The sequence below is a fragment of the Chlamydotis macqueenii genome, chromosome 12 (assembly GCF_036417535.1).
Source record: "Chlamydotis macqueenii isolate bChlMac1 chromosome 12, bChlMac1.mat, whole genome shotgun sequence".
Classification (NCBI taxonomy): Eukaryota; Metazoa; Chordata; class Aves; order Otidiformes; family Otididae; genus Chlamydotis; species Chlamydotis macqueenii.
In genome coordinates, this window is record NC_141567.1 from 22,356,705 (window position 1) to 22,374,519 (window position 17,815).

A 17,815-nucleotide genomic window follows, 5' to 3' on the forward strand; every position below is an offset into this window, starting at 1 on the left:
GTGAGGCATCCTGGTCATGATGACACTTCCCACGTTTAAGACTTTCAAACGTTTTCCATGGAAAAAGAGTCCTCCCCGCTCCAGAAAACTTGCATCAGCTTTCCCTTTTTGTGGCCTTTAAAAAAAAATTTTTCTCTAGAGCAAGAAATGTCAAGCTCTGTTAAGCACAGAAAAGTTTCAGCACAGCAGTTAATGGCTATCAATCTCCCTTTCCCCCTCCATATTTCTTCTAAAGTTGTGAACATTAGGAAGGTGATGAGAACAATTGCACTGACTAGAGAAAATGCCAATCAAAGTTTAAACGTGCTGCTTTTTTCTGATTCTCTGCGCTCCGTTGCGGAGCATCCTCCAAGGGCCTCAGGGCTGGTCTGCGGCAGCTGGGCCTTCTCACAGCTGAGGCCAGCGGTGAGTCACTGCACATACGCTGCAGGAAAGTGTCGTCGCAGCTTGTTCAGTGGGTATCACCAGTATGCACTGTGGCCGGTTGGTATCTCTATGTTCTTGAGAAGAAAATCTAAAATTACACAACTTAGAGGCTCCTGAGGCTTCTTGTGTCATCCTGCTTCGAGTCACAAGCACCTGCCTTTCCTGCAAACAGCAAAAGCCCTCCAGGTGAATACAAGAACATTGCAAAAAGAAGCTAGGTGATTGCACGAGTACAGAAAGCTCATTATTTTGCTCAAATAAGCTGAAAGACAGGTGTTTAATGTCATGCCCGCAGTACGTCATGACATTTCCTGCACTACCAGCCTGGCAGCATCGTCACAGCAGACTGCAGGCGCTGCCCGCCTCCCACTTTACGCGTGGACACAAGGTAAGCTAAAACATAAGTAAAATAAAATCCCGTAGACGTAGCCAAGATTTGACCCACAAGAGAGAGAAGGCCCACCAGACACCTAGAGAACACAAGTAGGAGAGAAACATCTCCAGGGTCAGTTTGGGTTTTTTTTTTTCCTCTGACCAAAACAAAACATCCCCAAACTTGCCCCAAAAAAGCAAAATGTCCCAACAGCCGCCTATCAAACAGCCAGACTCTTCTGTCAGCACCTGGGGACCTGTGTGTGCTGTGAATAAGCTCACGTTAACTTGATGTTTTTCAAACATCTGGTGGTCAGGAGCACCCCCTTCCTCAGCCCTGGTGCATCTCATGCCACACGCTGGATCTTCCAGCAGAGTGTCTGCGCGTGTCCCTGATGAAGGACACACACCCACAAAGATTCCTTTCCCCTCATACAGGCAGCAGCTGTAGTGCCCCTGTGCCTTACCCGCTCCTTTCTCTTCTCTGCTTATCCCACAATGCTTATTAAATTCAGTTCATCTGAAAAAAGTTTCCTAGCCAAAGGACACCAGGCAAACTGAAGAGATAAATTCTCTCCAGCTCTACAGGAGCTCAGGCGGCGCTTGGGTACCCTGACGAATATTTACCCTTACGCGGAGTCCCATACAGCACCACACGGACCACGGTCTTCCATTGTGACTCCTAGTAATGCTTAAGAAGTTCATAGCTGGGAGATACGTTTTGTTCTGAATTGTGAATTTGATCTTTTCTTCCAAAGAGCTGAGCACCGCACACAACAGGCACTGAAATGTTTAGAGTAAACACAGCCAATTCAGGAAGCTTCCTTTCTTTGGTTGGCTAAACAGCTTTTACACAGTTTTATCAGACTTGTACTTTATTTTTAACTTCCCTCTTTTCATAGCCATTCTACCCGTTACACAATAAACCATTTTCTTATTTGAAGAAAAACAAATCTGAAACTCCCTGTACAGCAAGGAAATGTCGATGTGCTGTCATTCAGCAGCAAAGGCGCTCCAGAGCCTGCCGCTCGCTGCGGAGCCAGCACAAGGTCTGCAGTCCCCGACGTGCGGCAGGGAAAACAGCTCCCCGCTTGGAAAGCACTGCAGCGAGTCACAGGCTGCACAGCAAAGGGCTAAACACAGCCCGGAAAGCAGGTGTGCAGAAAAATCAGATTCAGTGAAAAATCAGGTCCTTGGCATTTCCCCCTAACATTTTTAGCCAGGAGGTTTCAATGCAGACACCAAGTTTCCAAGGTCCAGTTCTGTGCTCCATTTTCTAGGCATGCTGACAAAAGTACGAGGAGGTCAAGGACTGAAGCGGCAGCTCAAACGCATTAGGAACCAGAATCCTCCTGTTCCCAGTGCTCCACCTCCAACTATTAGAGCCCCCTGTCTCCTCTCGATGGCTCAGCTTCCTTCGTTGAAGTATTTAAAAGACAAACTAAGAGGCTTGTTGGGACTCTGTCAAAAAGCTCTTTTACACAGCAGATATCCAAGAAAATGCCAGACCTCAGAGGAAGGTGGTCTGCACTGGGAAGGCTTTACAGTGACCACAGTGACATTGCAGCCACTGAGTTTGTGTATCAGTTTTAAACAGAGCCACGTCCAACCTGGCCTTGAATGTTTCCAGGGATGGGGCATCAACATGTATTTGCTCCTGCATGCTCTAGCCATGAATACCCAGGCACTCCTTTTCCTTAAACAGTATTTTCTGTACTTTAACCAAAACAAAATTAAAAGTACACCATTCTCATCTGCAGTACAGAAATCGCATGCTGCCAGCCTCAGCCAGGTTCCAGGTCTCAGTCCTTATCTCCCTGGAAAACAAAGGCCAGGCCGGGAACAGCCAGCTCTGCGGGAGCGAGAGGTCAACTTTCAGTCAACAGCTCAGCTCTCCTATGCAGAGTGGAACCGCTTTCTAGAAATCTATTTCATTTCTGGCACAGCCTGAGTTTTCCCAAGGACGAGTCCCAAACAGTCCAATCTCTCTTTCTACTCCAAGGGCAGCGTTTTCTTTCTCTCTCACAAAAAAAAAAACCACAGACGTAAACACGTCTTTGACAAAAAGCCAGATCAAGGCAAAACACAGAACTACACATAGTTTCTTTCTGGAAAAAAAGAGAAGATAAAACATGAGTCACACAAAGTAGATGCTTCTGATACCGGCAGGCACTTGGGTATCCAAGGTTTGAAGATGCTGAAAGCATTTCTGCAAGACAGGAGTACCCGTGCTGCTCGGGATCCGCGGCTGATCAGTCTGCATTAGCAGTGCACCCACAGCAGTACAGAAACACATCCTGCTGCTTTTCCAGCACTAACGCTTGTCTCAGCTGCGTTCTCGTGAGAATCTTGGCTGCAAATGCCTACAGGAAACAGGCATTTCCTAGCACTACTTCAGTGTGCTCCCTACCATCCATCCCACACCGGGTTAGGTATCTGTAGGTTTAAGAGGCTTAAGCAACGTTCAGTGCCAGGCTCTTTAAGAGGAGCGAAGGGAAGGTCAAAATCAAATTAATCAGACCTGGATCCTGTGTTGACCTTTCTTACTGTCTGTATTTTCTCCCTTACCTGACATTATGCCATTGGTAGGTTTCATCCTAGCCAGACTGCACGCAACCGAAGTAGAAGGAGTGCTTGAAACCAGTGCAAATAGCTTTGTAACCCAATATATAACGCATTGTTCAAGAAGTCTGTCCTGCTGAAGAAACAGAAGTGCACAGAAAGCATAGAAAAAAATCAAGTTGTGTGTACTGAGTCCCTTCTCTGCCCTCACATAGCATGTTCCTACAGTTTTTCTGTGGACAGCTTGGAGAGCTTAAACTGTCATCATCCACCTGTGCTCAGAAATTAGGTACAATTTTTTAACTGCTTGTTCTACTGCTAATGGCATGAAGCTTCAGGACGTGAATAAAACAGCAAATTGTTATTAGAAGGGGACAAAAAAAAAATCTTCCCTCTTAGATGAGGCATACAGTCTCTGCTGCCTGCTCAGAAGCTCTCACACTGCTGCCAAGGTCGGTGAGCCCAGGTCACCACTGCCCTTGATCTTGTCTGCTGAACTGTACTCCCCTTCTTCTTACTGTTTCCTTCCTTCCCTGTTAAAAGAAAAGTCTGTAACACAAGAAAACCTTTCTATTAATTTCTATACTTTTTTCTCAATAGCCTAGTGCTCACAAATAAATTTTGAAATAAAAATGAAGTTTTCCCCACTATAACAGAGTAGGGTCAGAAGGTTAAATGTGTGACCTAATCAGCACCTGCTGCCAAAAAAAAGAAATCAAATGTGTCATAAACACCAGCGATCTCTAAAGAATGTTGCCCATTCAGCAAAGTCTTTGAAAATTCTGCAATGTTACTTGATAACTGCAGTTGGTAAAAATTAAGCAGCTGAAATTTGTAGCTCCACACACAGGACAGGAAGCTCCGGGAAGCTAAAAGCATCAACATCTAATTACTGAAATATGCTGCGTGATCCAGAAAAAGCCTGAAAGCTGGAGCTGTTGCACCGTGTAGCTCACTCAGCAAAGGGCACAGCTGGTTTGTAAAATGAGGAATGCAGATGGCTCCTGGAATAGCTTAGAAAATCAGCTATAAATCAAACCAGATTATTTAATCAGGAAAAAGGAAAGAATTTAGAAGAATGAGGATAAATCAAAGGAACACTCGGAACAACCAACAAGTTCCAGTCTCATCCCCAAGAGACTACACAGAATCATAGAATCACAGCATGGTTTGGGTTGGAAGGGAGCTGTAAAACCCACCCTGTCCAACCCCCTGCCAGGAACAGGGACATCTCCAACCAGATCAGGTTGCTCAGAGCCCCGGCCAACCTGGCCTGGAACGTTTCCAGGGATGGGGCATCCACCGCCTCTCTGGGCAACCTGGGCCAGTGCTCCACCACCCTCAGTGTAAAAAAATTTTTCCTAGTATCTAATGTGAATCTGCCTCCCTCTGTTTTGAAACCATCACCCCTCATCCTGTCACAACAGGCCCTGCTGAAGAGTCTCTCCCCACCTTTCCTGCAGCCCCCTTTAAGCACTGGAAGGCCGCTCTAAGGTCTCCCCAGAGCCTCCTCTTCTCCAGGCTGAACAGCCCCAGCTCCCTCAGCCTAGCCTCACAGCAGAGCTGCTCCAGCCCTCTCATCATCTGTGTGGCCTCCTCTGGACTCACTCCAACACTCCACGTCCTTCTGATGTTGGGGGCTCCAGAACTGGATGCAGTGCTGCAGGTGGGGTCTCACCAGAGTGGAGCAGAGGGGCAGAATCCCCTCCCTCGATCTGCCAGAGACAGGGCTGCTCTCGATCCATTCCCCGCCCAGCCTGGATTTGTGCCTGGGATTGCCCTGACCCAGGTGCAGGACCTTGCACTTGGCCTGGTTGAACTTCATGAGGTTGGCACGGGCCCACCTCTCCAGCCTGTCCAGGTCCCTCTGGATGGATCCCTCCCCTCCAGCGTGTCAACAGCACCACACAGCTCTGTGTCATCGGCGAACTGCCATTTCCAGCTCTAAATGAACAAACTCAAGATCAGTTTTTTTGTGAAGACACTGGGGGAGGGAGGTCTAACAAGCAGGATCTCTCCCACTCGGAGTCTGCAGCAATGTGTCTCCCTCCTTCTGACTTCTCAATTCAAGTGAGAAAAGCAATCTTCTAGGTATTACACCTGCCACCTGCTTTACAAGTTACAAAGAAAGCAGCTATCCAAAAAGAAGAAAATGCATAAACTTCTTTACAGCATCAGCACTTCCCCCATAATTATTTTCTTGTTATATTTCAAACACACACCTCATCTGTGTGAAGTTCATTTCTCATACCAAGCTGTGTGCACACACAAAGTAGACCTGAAAGAGCTGACTGACTGTTTATTTTAAGTGAATTTTTATTTTTACAGTGTAGTGTAACTGGAGGTAGGTGCAACATTAAGCTATTTTTTCCCAGTGGTTTCAAATAATAGTCATCTATGAACATCAGGCCAGAGCACTGGAGATTGTTTAAAGGTAAGCCCACAAAAACATGCAAATGAAACAACAAAAAAATAAATCACAGCAGGTTATACAATGATTGTCAGTACAGTACAGTGCAGATCATCTTGGAGGAAAGGATTTTTCTCCGCTGTCAAAATAGTACAGCTAGTACTGCAAAAAAAAAAAAAAAAAAAAATTGTATGATGTATGCTACCTGAAAAGATATGCAAGATTCAGAGCATTACAACTGTGTCGTTCGTTATTATTTCTCATCTATCTCAAACCATCCAAATCAAGTTGAACAGAATTACGTGGCAAAAGTCCATAATCCACTCTGCACGAATAGACTTCTGATCCCGCAGGCAGGAGTTTCATTTCGTATAATCGTGTCAGAAGGGATACTGCCCTTGTCAGGACTTCAGCCTTAACCAAGTTTACCAGCCTCCCTTTCACAGCTGTTAAACTTCTCTTCAGCAGATGCCTCTGTGGGAGTGACGGAAGCTCCCAGCAACTTCAGTTTAAAGTGTTTTTTACAAATACATTACACTATTATTTGGTGAATTCAACAAAAAAGTGCTCACTGACCTGTAGCTGGGGACAAATACTAATGCTCAGATAGGACTCGCCTATGGCTTGTTAACAACATTATGTAGTAGGTGCCCTTTCCTTACAGTTCAGGATTTGCAAAGGAGCAAAAACGGTGTGCTGTAATATAAATGGCAAAAAATGTTTTAAGCAATAAAATGGAAAATGCTTTTAAAATAAAATCTGCAATGCTTTTTTTCCCCACAAATTCCCACAAAGTTTGTTGAACAGATGGATCACCCAAAATGCAGATGCTTCTGTGAACTGAAACACTAATGCAGTTCTGTATATATATGTTCATACACTGCAAAAGATCACAAACAGATTCTCCAGGACAGCTTAGAAAGAGAAGTCAGATTACATGCCTTATATTTCCTTGGTGCAATTTCTGGCCAGGAATAGAATTTTGGGATCAATTAATGAACACATTTAAGCATACACTTAATTCAAAGACCACACGTAATTTTACTGGACCAGTGGGACTCCTTAGAGCCTTTAAGATCAGCCGGTCCTGATGCCCTCAAATCGGCAGGTCTGTAACCCTCTGCCTCTGGCAGTACGGAATCCGCTTCAGGAAATGAACGATGCCAAGTGATACCTGACCTCATTCTCACCTTTCCCTCCTAAGAACAGAACGCTTCCCAAAAAGTTTTCAAGAAAACTGCAGGCAAGGCTCACTCCTCACGCAGATGTGACAGTCCTTTTAAAGTCAACAGGCGGGACTAACATTTGATCTCTAATATACAGAACGCATACAATAAAACTTGCACTGGTTTTAAAATGGGAAGGCACTTCTTGGCTCAGGAACTGTGAATCTGCAGCGTAATGCACAAAATGTATTGATTTGCATTTGTTGTCTTCTTAGTTAAAACCCACATACAGCATTCAGTATAAATTTACTTATGAAACTGATTTATATAATATTTGAAGATTTACAAAATAGTACTAAAGTAGTCAATAAAAAGATCAAGTTTAAAATATTTACATTGTATACACAATTTCCCCCTACTTACAATTATTAAATAATCTGTGGTTTCCTTACTTTCAGGGAAAAGCTTTTAATAGCTACAAACTAATTTTGGATTACTTTAAAATGGCTTTTTAATTAAACAGAATTTTAGCAAAATCACATTTCCAATGTGAAACATTACCCCTGTGTTTTCAGTAGCAGTTATATATAAATATCTCTCTCTCTCTCTCTCCACGGTTCATAGCTGTTTTATAATGCAATCTTGTTTTCTATAATAAACAGTGGAGATGTAAATGAAAAAATGGCACAGTATGGATGGAAACATTATATTCCCAACTCTTAAATCCCTTTATGTAATTTGGCTTCTAGAATATTCAGTTTCTTGATAATTTATTTTATTCTTCCAGTACTTTCAAGGAATCACATATTCAATACTTATTTAGATTTTTGTGTCATCATCTTTTGAAAAGTTATTTTCTGCAGGTACTTCACAGAGACTATCACCATCCGTGCTGGAATCATCATCGTCATCATCATCAGAATCAGCCAACACTTTATTTGGCGACTTCTTCAGTCTACTAAAACAAAAATACACGTCTTTGCTGTTAAAACTGCACATCTGCATGCAGAACTTTTATGCAAAGCTTAAAACACTGACAGGCAGAATTTACATATTTAAAGGATGTCAAAGAAACTTGTGCTCCAAGAGGGGTAGTTTATCACAGTCTACACCTTACGTGAAAGAAGCATGCAAGAGAATGAAGATGGATCAATCATATTTTCCAGCACATCTAACTGAAGTCACGGAGAGGGAAATTGTAAAATTTGCACATTGAGATGTTCAGAAATGGCTGAGAAAAACTAACATGGGATAGGCACACCTCTCAGTCATTAGCAAGAAATTTTTATTACTATAAATGGTAAGAGTGTTGAGTCCCACCACCTTTTCCCATTTTTTATTCCCTGCCTCAATGGCTTTACCCAGCAGGCAGATCTTGGAAAGAAGGTTTGGGCACCTAGAGCACCCTGGAAAGAGCTGAAGAACATTTATAGAGAAAGGTAATGCAGAAATGTTTCACAGGTCTGTCTCTTAAACTCTGTCTGCTTGTGACAAACTAAGTTTGTTAGAGGAAGCCCTCAGTTTATGGACTAAAGGAGCAACAGATCAATCTTGTGAGTGGTGGTTTGATACATAACTGTAAGGTCACCTTACCTTAATTCCTTCTTTGCAGTGTTCAGCTGTCCTTGCAATTGTTCATTCACGTCTAGCTGCTCTTCCAGTTCTCTCTGGAGTTTCTTTTTAGCACTTTCCAGTCTGTCTATTTCTTCTTCAGCTTCTTCAACTTGGCGTTTCATTGCTTTCAAACGCAAGCTCAACTGAAATATTTACATGTCAGCTGATTAGAGGACTAGTTTAATAAAGGAATTCTATTCTTCCAGCATCTATGAGAGGGAGAATAAAGATAGAACTTTGCCAGTGTAGTCAACTTTGTACAGTGCCACTGTAATCCTATGCTTCAGAAATATCCTAAAGTCAGCATTTGACTTTGAGAAAAGTGATGGGATAGAATTTTTTGAGAAGAAAAAACAGCAACAAGCAAATATAGCTGTGGTAGAGTAAGACAGTATTATGTGATAGCAAGAGCCAGTTATCAATAAGGGAAGACTCGAGCTATTAATGCGTCTATGTTAAGCAACTTTACCAGCGAGATACTATAAAATACATTTTTAAAACCCAGAGGATTTTAAAAGATTGTTCCCTCAACAGACGTCAGCAATTTGCAACACCCTGTTCATTCTCTAGGCAAGATATTAACTATTTGACTCATGTACTGAAACAAACCATGTTTTTAAGCAAGGTATCAACAAAGACCAGAGGAATGGTAGAGCACACTGCTATTAGAGTATCAACGTATGCTGAACACTTATAGCCTATATTTAACAATAAATAGTCCCTTTCTTTAAACAACATTTTAGGGTGGCAAAACAGAATAATTTTTGTTGTTTTATGTATTTATAAGATCACATGTCGGTGATATTTATAGGATCGTATACTGTCTGTTATTGGCTTTATTTCTTAAAATTATTATAGCATTGCTTCTCTAAGTGCTTCCTTTTCATAATTTTAGAAATTAATAATAATTTAGTAGTAGACGAAAGAACATGATGACAATGGCAACTGCGAATCTCGCTAAACGGGATTCATAAACAACAGACTAATCGGGATCTGCCTATATTCTTCTCATCTCTTTTATATACGGTGATTTACGCTCGTAGGATTAATATCAGATATTTGCATATTAGTCTTTCCCTCTACCTGGTCCTTTTGATCAGTCAATGAGAGGTGTTCATCATCTACTTGCAACATTAACTCCTTCACTTTTCTCTCAAGTCTGCGGTTACTTAATTGGAAATTAGCTCTATCCCTAGGAAAAAGCAAAACAAAAGACAGGCTTGTAAAAGAAGGAACTGAAATACTTCCAATCCTGCTGACATAATTCCTTAGCAATCTTTGAAGAATTAAATAAATACTAACAGCCCTTGCTTTGATTTACTGATTCCATGCAACATATTAAGAAATTTGTTCAACAGCATGAACCACTAAGGGGAATTTCTTCTGTCTCCAGGGCAACATTCAGAAAAACAAATACATTCTTCCAAGATTAAACACCGATGTGAACATGAAAATGGAAGTGTTAAACTGTAGTTAGTATTTCTAAGCCTGTTACTGATATTAGACATTGATAAAATAATGACGTGCGGAACCACGTTAGCACTGTGCTCAGTTTTAAATTTATAAAGCAACGTCTAGTGTGCTTTCAGTCAAAAAGAAAATCTGCAATACTTGTATGAAACAGTAACCATTTTACTTTGCTGCTTGTGAGAGGAAAAAAAAAATCAAGTTAATTGTATTAGAGACTCAGTATTAGCAAGAGGCTATATTAGCAAACATAAACATGCATGTTTTGATCTCAGTATAACTAGTTTCACCTCTCTTCATTTTCAAGTCGTTCTTCTAGCTCTGCGATCCTTGCTTCCATTTGAGCAACGAGTCCCTCTTTACTGGATCGGTACGAACCCTCCAGGTGAAGGATTCGACTCTTCAAGTCTTTGTTCTACAGTTGGAACATACTTCATTACTACATATCACTTCAGCACAAAAGAGATTTCTCCAGGCAAACATAAGGTGATCAGTATATTTTTAATTTAGTTAGTATGGAAAAGGAGAGCCAGTAAGATTTTACTGTTCAAATCTTCTATTGCTGTGCTTTATTTAGAAGAATTTAGTGTTAAGCTTGAGATAAAGTTTTAGGCTTAAATGGTCTCCTGAACTTCAGATGGTTGCAAGCCCCTTCAAACAGCATTTTTTAATATGACAAAATTTTTCAAGTAGCATTGGACCTATCTTGCTCTTCACAATTCTTTTGTCAAATTCTGTATTCTTGCCCTGTAACTCACTAGTGTGTGGCTAAAACAAGTAGACAAAGAAATTACTTGCATCCAGTATCACTTTATCAAAGCTGTTACTGTGGGGTTTTTTCCCCCCTTTCTTAACTAGCCAATGCTACTTCTACAACATAAATAGTTTGAAAAACTTTGCAAGCCGCATAATTTGTAAAAGGAGACTTTTTGCTCAGATTTACACTTTAATTTTTATGAGGTTTTCAATGGGGACCTAATGATAAAGTTGCCAGAAAAAAAAAATATGATTTACGTAAGGAACAGAAAATAAAGTTCTTTGTTATAGAACTTCAAACCATGCTCTCAGATCTCAAACACTAAAAAAGCTGTGACAGGAAAGTCAAAACTAAAGGAGAAGGACATACACGTGATATACCAGTAGGTGGCATTCTTTTTACTCAAACAGTTAAGATAGGATTAATTTCACAGAATTTAAGGCACCAAATTAGATGTCTGGTATAAACTTGTTTGCTCCTACAGAAGAAAACACTCAAGTAAAATCAGAATTGCTTGAAATTATGATCTATCTTCAACAGTGTTCCTGAAGTACTGTTAAGACTTTGAAGAACAGCCACTCCAAAGGTGGTCAAAGGACTGAGAGCTAAACTGGTAACAGTGTCTTTGACATTCTATAGTCTTTTCTGTATACGTGCTTTTTAAAAGTTTCTGTATTGGTACCTCAGCTTTATTGTAAAACAAGTGTACCATATCAACTGTCACATTTCTTATTTTTAATGTCTTTGATCCTCAAACGTATAGACAGAATTTATGTAGAAGAGAGATGCCTTCACTCACTACAACAGAAACACCTTATATTATATAAACATCTGATGACATAGTATGAGTGTTTAGTATACAAAATATATAAACTGTGAAGCTAAAACAGGGCGTACAGAAAGAAAAAATACTAAGAGAAGATGGAATTCAAGATTACAATACTTTGTTTTGAGTATCAGTATTAAGATTCTCATGGGTTTCAATCTATTCTTACTAACACATATTTCCAGCAGCACACTGGTGGGATAGTGCCAGCTACCAAACACGGTATTCCTTAAATGCTAATTTGAATTCCCTAATGAAGGCAGATACCCAGCCTGGTATTTCGCTAGTGTGATGATATGCCAGCCATAATTACCTGTCTTTCCAATGAAATTTTGTCACACTCCAAATCTTGCTTTATAGCTCTTTCCTGAAGTAGCTCTGTCCTCATGTGTTCAATCTATTACAGAAAGAAAAGACAGAAATTTTAATAAAATATTTTATTTACATCTATCTGATACCGTGTGTATGTATATATACACACACATATACAGAAAGTACATATACCTGCATAATGAGAACACAAGACATATGCCTGGTTTCAGACAAAGCTTACAATTACAATCTTGAACAAAAATCTCTGCTTCAGGAAGCCCATGTTACTCACAGTGCTTATTCTAGGCATTTCCCAGCCACACTGGGTATGGCTGATGTTCAGTATATAAATTCTGTAGCAAGCAACTAAGCTCTAAAACGTTGCATGAGAGACACATCATGTGGCAGGGAACTGAGCTCTGGAACAACACATCTGTCTTCAAACCCCGTTTGCAGTTTTTTTCTTTACATTTAAGTCTGAGGCTCCGAAATGGCACCTTACCTTTACGCTGCTGACAAGCCTCCTTTTAAGTTTCACTTTATTAAACACAACTAGAACTCAGTGAGACGCTGCACAGACACTTACAGTTTTCTGTGTCTGTGAGAGTAGCAAAAGCTCTTTTTCCTCAGACTCTGACACATACTGCATGTGAACATCGCTGCCCTACTCCAGCCAATTTTGTGTCTGTCGTACCAGGAGAGCACTGACTTCTGGATTTGGGGAGGGGGTGGGTTTTGTTTGTTTTGTTAACACACAGCTTTGGCTGCAGTTTCAGTAAATACTTCAGTTGCATATTCAATAACCAAAAGGAAAGTGTATTCTCCATATGTAAGATGTTAAAAACTACCCGATCAATACAGAATCAAGGTAAGAATCCAGAATTTGTTTTATCTTACTATTGGACCTGACTGAAAAAAAAAATATTCTAAGGATCAAAGAGAAATTCTAAACTGCCTAACAGCTGCTACTGAAAATTCAAGGCTAAAGGAACAAGTTTGCAGTGCCCAAATACTTTTCTTGCCCCTCATTCCTGCTGAGGCTGCCCTCAAGTCTTTACAAATGCCTCTGCAGGCACAGCTGACGTTACCGCAGCATTTGTGCTATTCCCTGCACAAAGTTCATTGGGAGGAGTATCACCTGGGGAGCACAGGGAACATCTCTGCCAATTACTGTACCCACAGAAAGACTGACAAAGGTTTCTGCGGCCACAGCGTTCTTCCCTGCTTTACAACGGTTACGTATGAACGTGCATCAACACACCATCGCTGTTCAGCAGCGATGCTGAGGTACAGATTTATCTCAGTACAGGTCTTTCAAAAGCCATTGGGAATTCTTGCATAAAAAAATCCAAAAGCAATGCTAAGAACGTGAAGGTTAAACAAGTGCAGCACATGAAAACTTTATGTTAGGCCATTTTTTTTTACCACATTGTGATATTAAAATACATATTTTTAGTTAATCACATGTTTAAGAAGTAATTTACACTGCTTCCGTAGCTTTGAAACGAATATATGAATACAAACAATGCTGGCAACGCATGCAGTTGCATATGTTATGTCACAGCGTGATTTCAGAATGGTAGAAGGCATTCCTGAAAACTAAGGTCATAACAGATACTGCACTGCAAATGTTAGCACGTGGCTGTGTTCTCAACAGCTGGGTGATTTCCTAAAAGCTCTCACTGTTGCACAGAAGCCTAATAATAATAATGTTTTCTACATTATATAGTAAAATATAATTTTACATATTAAAATATTTTATATAGATATATCTATATATAAGATAGAATCACTCGTGTATATGATAGCTGCATTTATCCATGAAATATTAATCATAATCATAGAATCACAGAATGGTTAGGGTTGGAAGGGACCTTCAAAGCCCATCCAGTCCAACCCCCTGCCAGGAGCAGGGACATCTCCAACCAGATCAGGTTGCTCAGAGCCCCGGCCAACCTGGCCTGGAATGTTTCCAGGGATGGGGCATCCACCGCCTCTCTGGGCAACCTGGGCCAGTGCTCCAGCACCCTCGGTGTAAAAAATTTCTTCCTTATATCCAGTCTGAATCCACCTCCCTCTATTTTAAAACCATCACCCCTCATCCTGTCACACCAGGCCCTACTGAATAGCCTCTCCCCATGTTTCCTGTAGCCCCCTTTAGGCACTGGGAGGCCGCTCTAAGGTCTCCCCGGAGCCTCCTCTTCTCCAGACTGAACAGTGATTACATAGAATTTATTCTGCTGTAATTGCTTTAGCCATGAAGACAGACATAGAAAAAATAAAGGAAAATCTGTAGTAAAATGAATGACTAATTAAAAATGCAACTGTTAACTCAACAAAGGGGTTTTGTTTTACGTAGGAACATGCTTAATGGACCACTCTGAAGTTCTACTGTGCTCTTACTGTGCTCAAAGGCTGTGACAAATTTGTGCAGCCTTCCCAAGTTCTCAAATTAAGTAATTATTTAGAGGACAATTATTATATTTCCAAGATGACTGCTACTGTTGCTGGACACCTCATGGTAAAACAATCTCACAGGAAAACAGAAAGAACACTATCTGATTAGGACAGAAAGCTATGTGCAAATACGTATAAGAGCTCATAAAAAGAGAAAAGCAGCAGGACACGATTCTTGCTGGGGAAGGGGAAACTGTTTTCACTTATCTCCTTGCACTTTTCATTAGTAAACACATAATTAACAGCCACAAAGGAAAAAAAGCAGTCATCTGACAAAACGCACTCAAACTATTCACTTGTTTTCCAGAAGTTAGGATCTGAGTATGGATCATGTAGAGCTTTGTGCTTCACATCCTACCTTTCTTATATCTAATATATTCTAATTGCTAAAAGAATAAATATTTCTGCAGTTTCAGGCAAGTTAACGCAGCTGGATTTGTAGAATGCTAACAGCAAAGAATTGAGAAAAGCAACAGTATCAGATTTTACAAAGCTTAATCAGACATAACAGCATTTTGTGCCAGCTTCAGAATTAGAAACAGCTGTTGAGTTCATTATTAGTGAAAGCAATTTGATTTCTAATAAAATTTTAGAGGCTATCACCATGGTTTATCATCTCCCACTAGGTTCACAGTCTATGTTTCTTGTTAATACCTAAGCAGGAAAAAGTAAATCATGTATGTGTGTGTGCGCGCCTATATATATAGAGACCTACATACACAACTCTGAAGTGTGTGACCAAAAAAATAACGTTTAACAAATAAATAAGCTAAAACTTCATTTGTTGCTTCCCACACTTGGTGCCAGTTAAAAAGCAGCTCCCCACTGGGAATGTTTTACCAAAAGAAGCGAATGATGCAGTCAATTCTATCTTATCCTGTATTTATTCTAAAATTGTTGTGGAAACTAACTAGTCCATTTTTCACATTTACTGAAACAACTCTGAACTCAATAGACTCGCGTTTCCATTTTCACAGAATATAAGAATTGATGAGGGTTATCTTAAGTATTTTTCAATTATGTTTGCAAAAACAAAATGGCAAGAGGTACTTCAGTTCGCTTGTTTGTACAGAAAAAGCCATCACGTACTAAAACGTACCCTGTCCTTGCTCACTTCAGCCAAAGGGCAGCTGAGCACTCTAGCTTACCATGCATGTGTCTTTGTCAAACATTTTGCTCTTTCCAGAGTTGCTAATACATTATAATTTAAAAACTAACAGGATATGATCCACCCTCCCCCCAGTTTTGTTTTGTTTTTTTTTTTAACTGTTTCCACTTTGCTGTGGTACTCCTCGAGAAGAAGCTAGGGAAGGTGAGAACAGTGTCTCATGCAGCAATTCCCAGATTCAAAAGGGTGTTTAAATTAAAAAAGGATAACATTTCATGGTAAATGAAATGTGAACTATCGGCCTTTCCGATGTTTATTCAAACATTTAACTTCATGTGAAATAAAACCAGTTGTTTCAACTTGTCTCTACTAGAAATTTGAATGTTAATTATCAGTATATTAAAATAACACATTTCTAATACAAAGAAACATTTATAGAAATACAGATACCACCAAAACAAACCCATTACAATTTCTCATGTCATTATAAATGCTTAGCAGACCCTGAAATACTCTTTAGTCATTTGACTACTTAGTCATTCTGGCATAAAATCAAAACAAAGCAACCTTTGTAACTCATGTGTGAAATGAGAAACTCCAGACTTCAAAATAAACACGTCTTCTGCCCATTATGTAACATTTTGGTCACCCATCTGTACTTCAGGTTTCCATTCAGTTAGCAAATTAACTTACTGTAGTACCCACCAGTGCAGCTATGGCCAAGGTGTGTTGTATCCAGGCCTACATAAGCACAGACCCCAGTATTAAAGGCTTCCTAATTTAACAGTATCACGACCCCACGTTATTATGGGTCCTTTACATTCTGTTTCAGCCGCTGACTCGGAGTCTGCACAATACCGAGGAAATAACAGCAAAATGACTGTACTGCAGTCAAACAGGTGCTCAGTAACCGGAGTCCCAACAAACCAGTAACAGTGCCTTGGTGTTTCAAGGGTGCAAGAAAGAAAGCGGAGCTCTAACTCACTTTAAAACTCCCCAGCTGTCTCAGTGGAATATACAATTTCACTGGAAAGACACAGAAACTAGGATTTTACTTTCCATTCTCCCTCTGAAATTACAGCTATTCAAAAGAATGTCAGCAATTCTTTTTTTCCGGAGAAAGAAAGAGAAATGAAAACAGAACAGACTATCGTGGGCTGTACCTCAACGCAAATTGTCTCCCGGACTTCTGGACGTTACTGATGAGGTAGAGTACTTAATGTAAAGCTACAGTAGGAGACATGCTGCAATGAGCTATGCAGCAGTTTCGCATCTTTCAGAATGTAAAACTAAGGCGAAGAACGCTGTCTAGGCCGTGGTATTCCAAGACAGCCAAACCATCTCTTCCGCAGACTAATCAAAAACTTGCATAATACCGACTGCTTGCCCATGGATGCTCTGGTTAGTTTCTCAGTCGTCAGGCCCTATTCTTAACTTTTCCGGTTTATTATAAATCTTTGTTAGAGGACCTATGATTTCCTATGTCAGTTCTTTCAGAAATCTTTATTATTATTATTATTATTATTAAGGCCTCTTTCTTCAGAACAATGAACTCCCAATTCTCTTAGATTTGGTGATTTCCAGCTCAATGGTCTTATTTCCAGTAGTCCATTACACTTCCTCCCCACACACACATTCGCTGGCCTTACTAAAGACAGAGGTAAAATATTTATTTATTTGAGGAAGCATACTTGGATTAATTTTTATCTTGATTGATACCTCATCATACAGTTTCCACAACTTCTTTCTTCTACTTAGACCGTCAAGAACCTTTTTGTTACTTGTCGGAATTACTATGATAGCTCTCACTTAGCTTGGCAAATCTCACTTCATCTTTACTTTTTCTGCCCCATGAGACACAACCTTGTTAAGAAATCCTTCTTCCCCTCTTTCTGGGCTATCTACTCATCTAACAGTTCTGGAACTAATGACTGATGTTTTTTTATGTCAAAACCACTTCCCAACTGCCTTATCTTTGATATATCTTACTCAGTTTTTACACTTGTAATGAAAATAAAGCTTCCTCTCTGTTGAAACTGGCCAGCATCTTCAGTTCAGCTGACTTTACTAATTAATTCCACAGGTTCCTAACTCCTTCAAAATCAAGGCTCTATTATGCTGGCCTGCTTTTCAGTAAGATTAAAAAAAAACTGTGATCTTTCAATCTAAGATACTTTCTACAACCAGGCTTTCTCCAATAGCCTTACCATCTAAAACTAAGCCTACGGCAGCAACATCTGCATGCATCAAAGCTCACTGCATCAGGAATATCAGAGCATGATACTGGTCTTCAGCCTTTATATGCAATCTGTGTCAGTGTTACAGCTGGAAAACAGGA

At 40.3% G+C, this 17,815-nt stretch overlaps 1 protein-coding gene across 3 annotated transcripts in view; it reads right to left on the reverse strand.

Moving 5' to 3' along the window:
* Window positions 1-5,633: 5,633 nt before the first annotated feature.
* Window positions 5,634-17,815, reverse strand: part of CGNL1 (cingulin like 1) — a 46,244-nt gene continuing 34,062 nt past the window's right edge. The window contains exons 15-19 of one of the 3 annotated variants that reach the window (XM_086757612.1): window positions 11,914-11,997; window positions 10,308-10,432; window positions 9,634-9,742; window positions 8,530-8,693; window positions 5,634-7,891 (exon numbers count right to left, since the gene is read on the reverse strand). In XM_086757612.1, coding sequence (XP_086613738.1) covers window positions 7,756-7,891; window positions 8,530-8,693; window positions 9,634-9,742; window positions 10,308-10,432; window positions 11,914-11,997 — 618 coding nt within the window. In that variant the 3' untranslated portion in view covers window positions 5,634-7,755. Of the gene's footprint in view, window positions 7,895-8,529; window positions 8,694-9,633; window positions 9,743-10,307; window positions 10,433-11,913; window positions 11,998-17,815 lie in introns of those variants that run through there. The other 2 variants (XM_086757611.1, XM_086757613.1) reach the window with 2 other exon arrangements.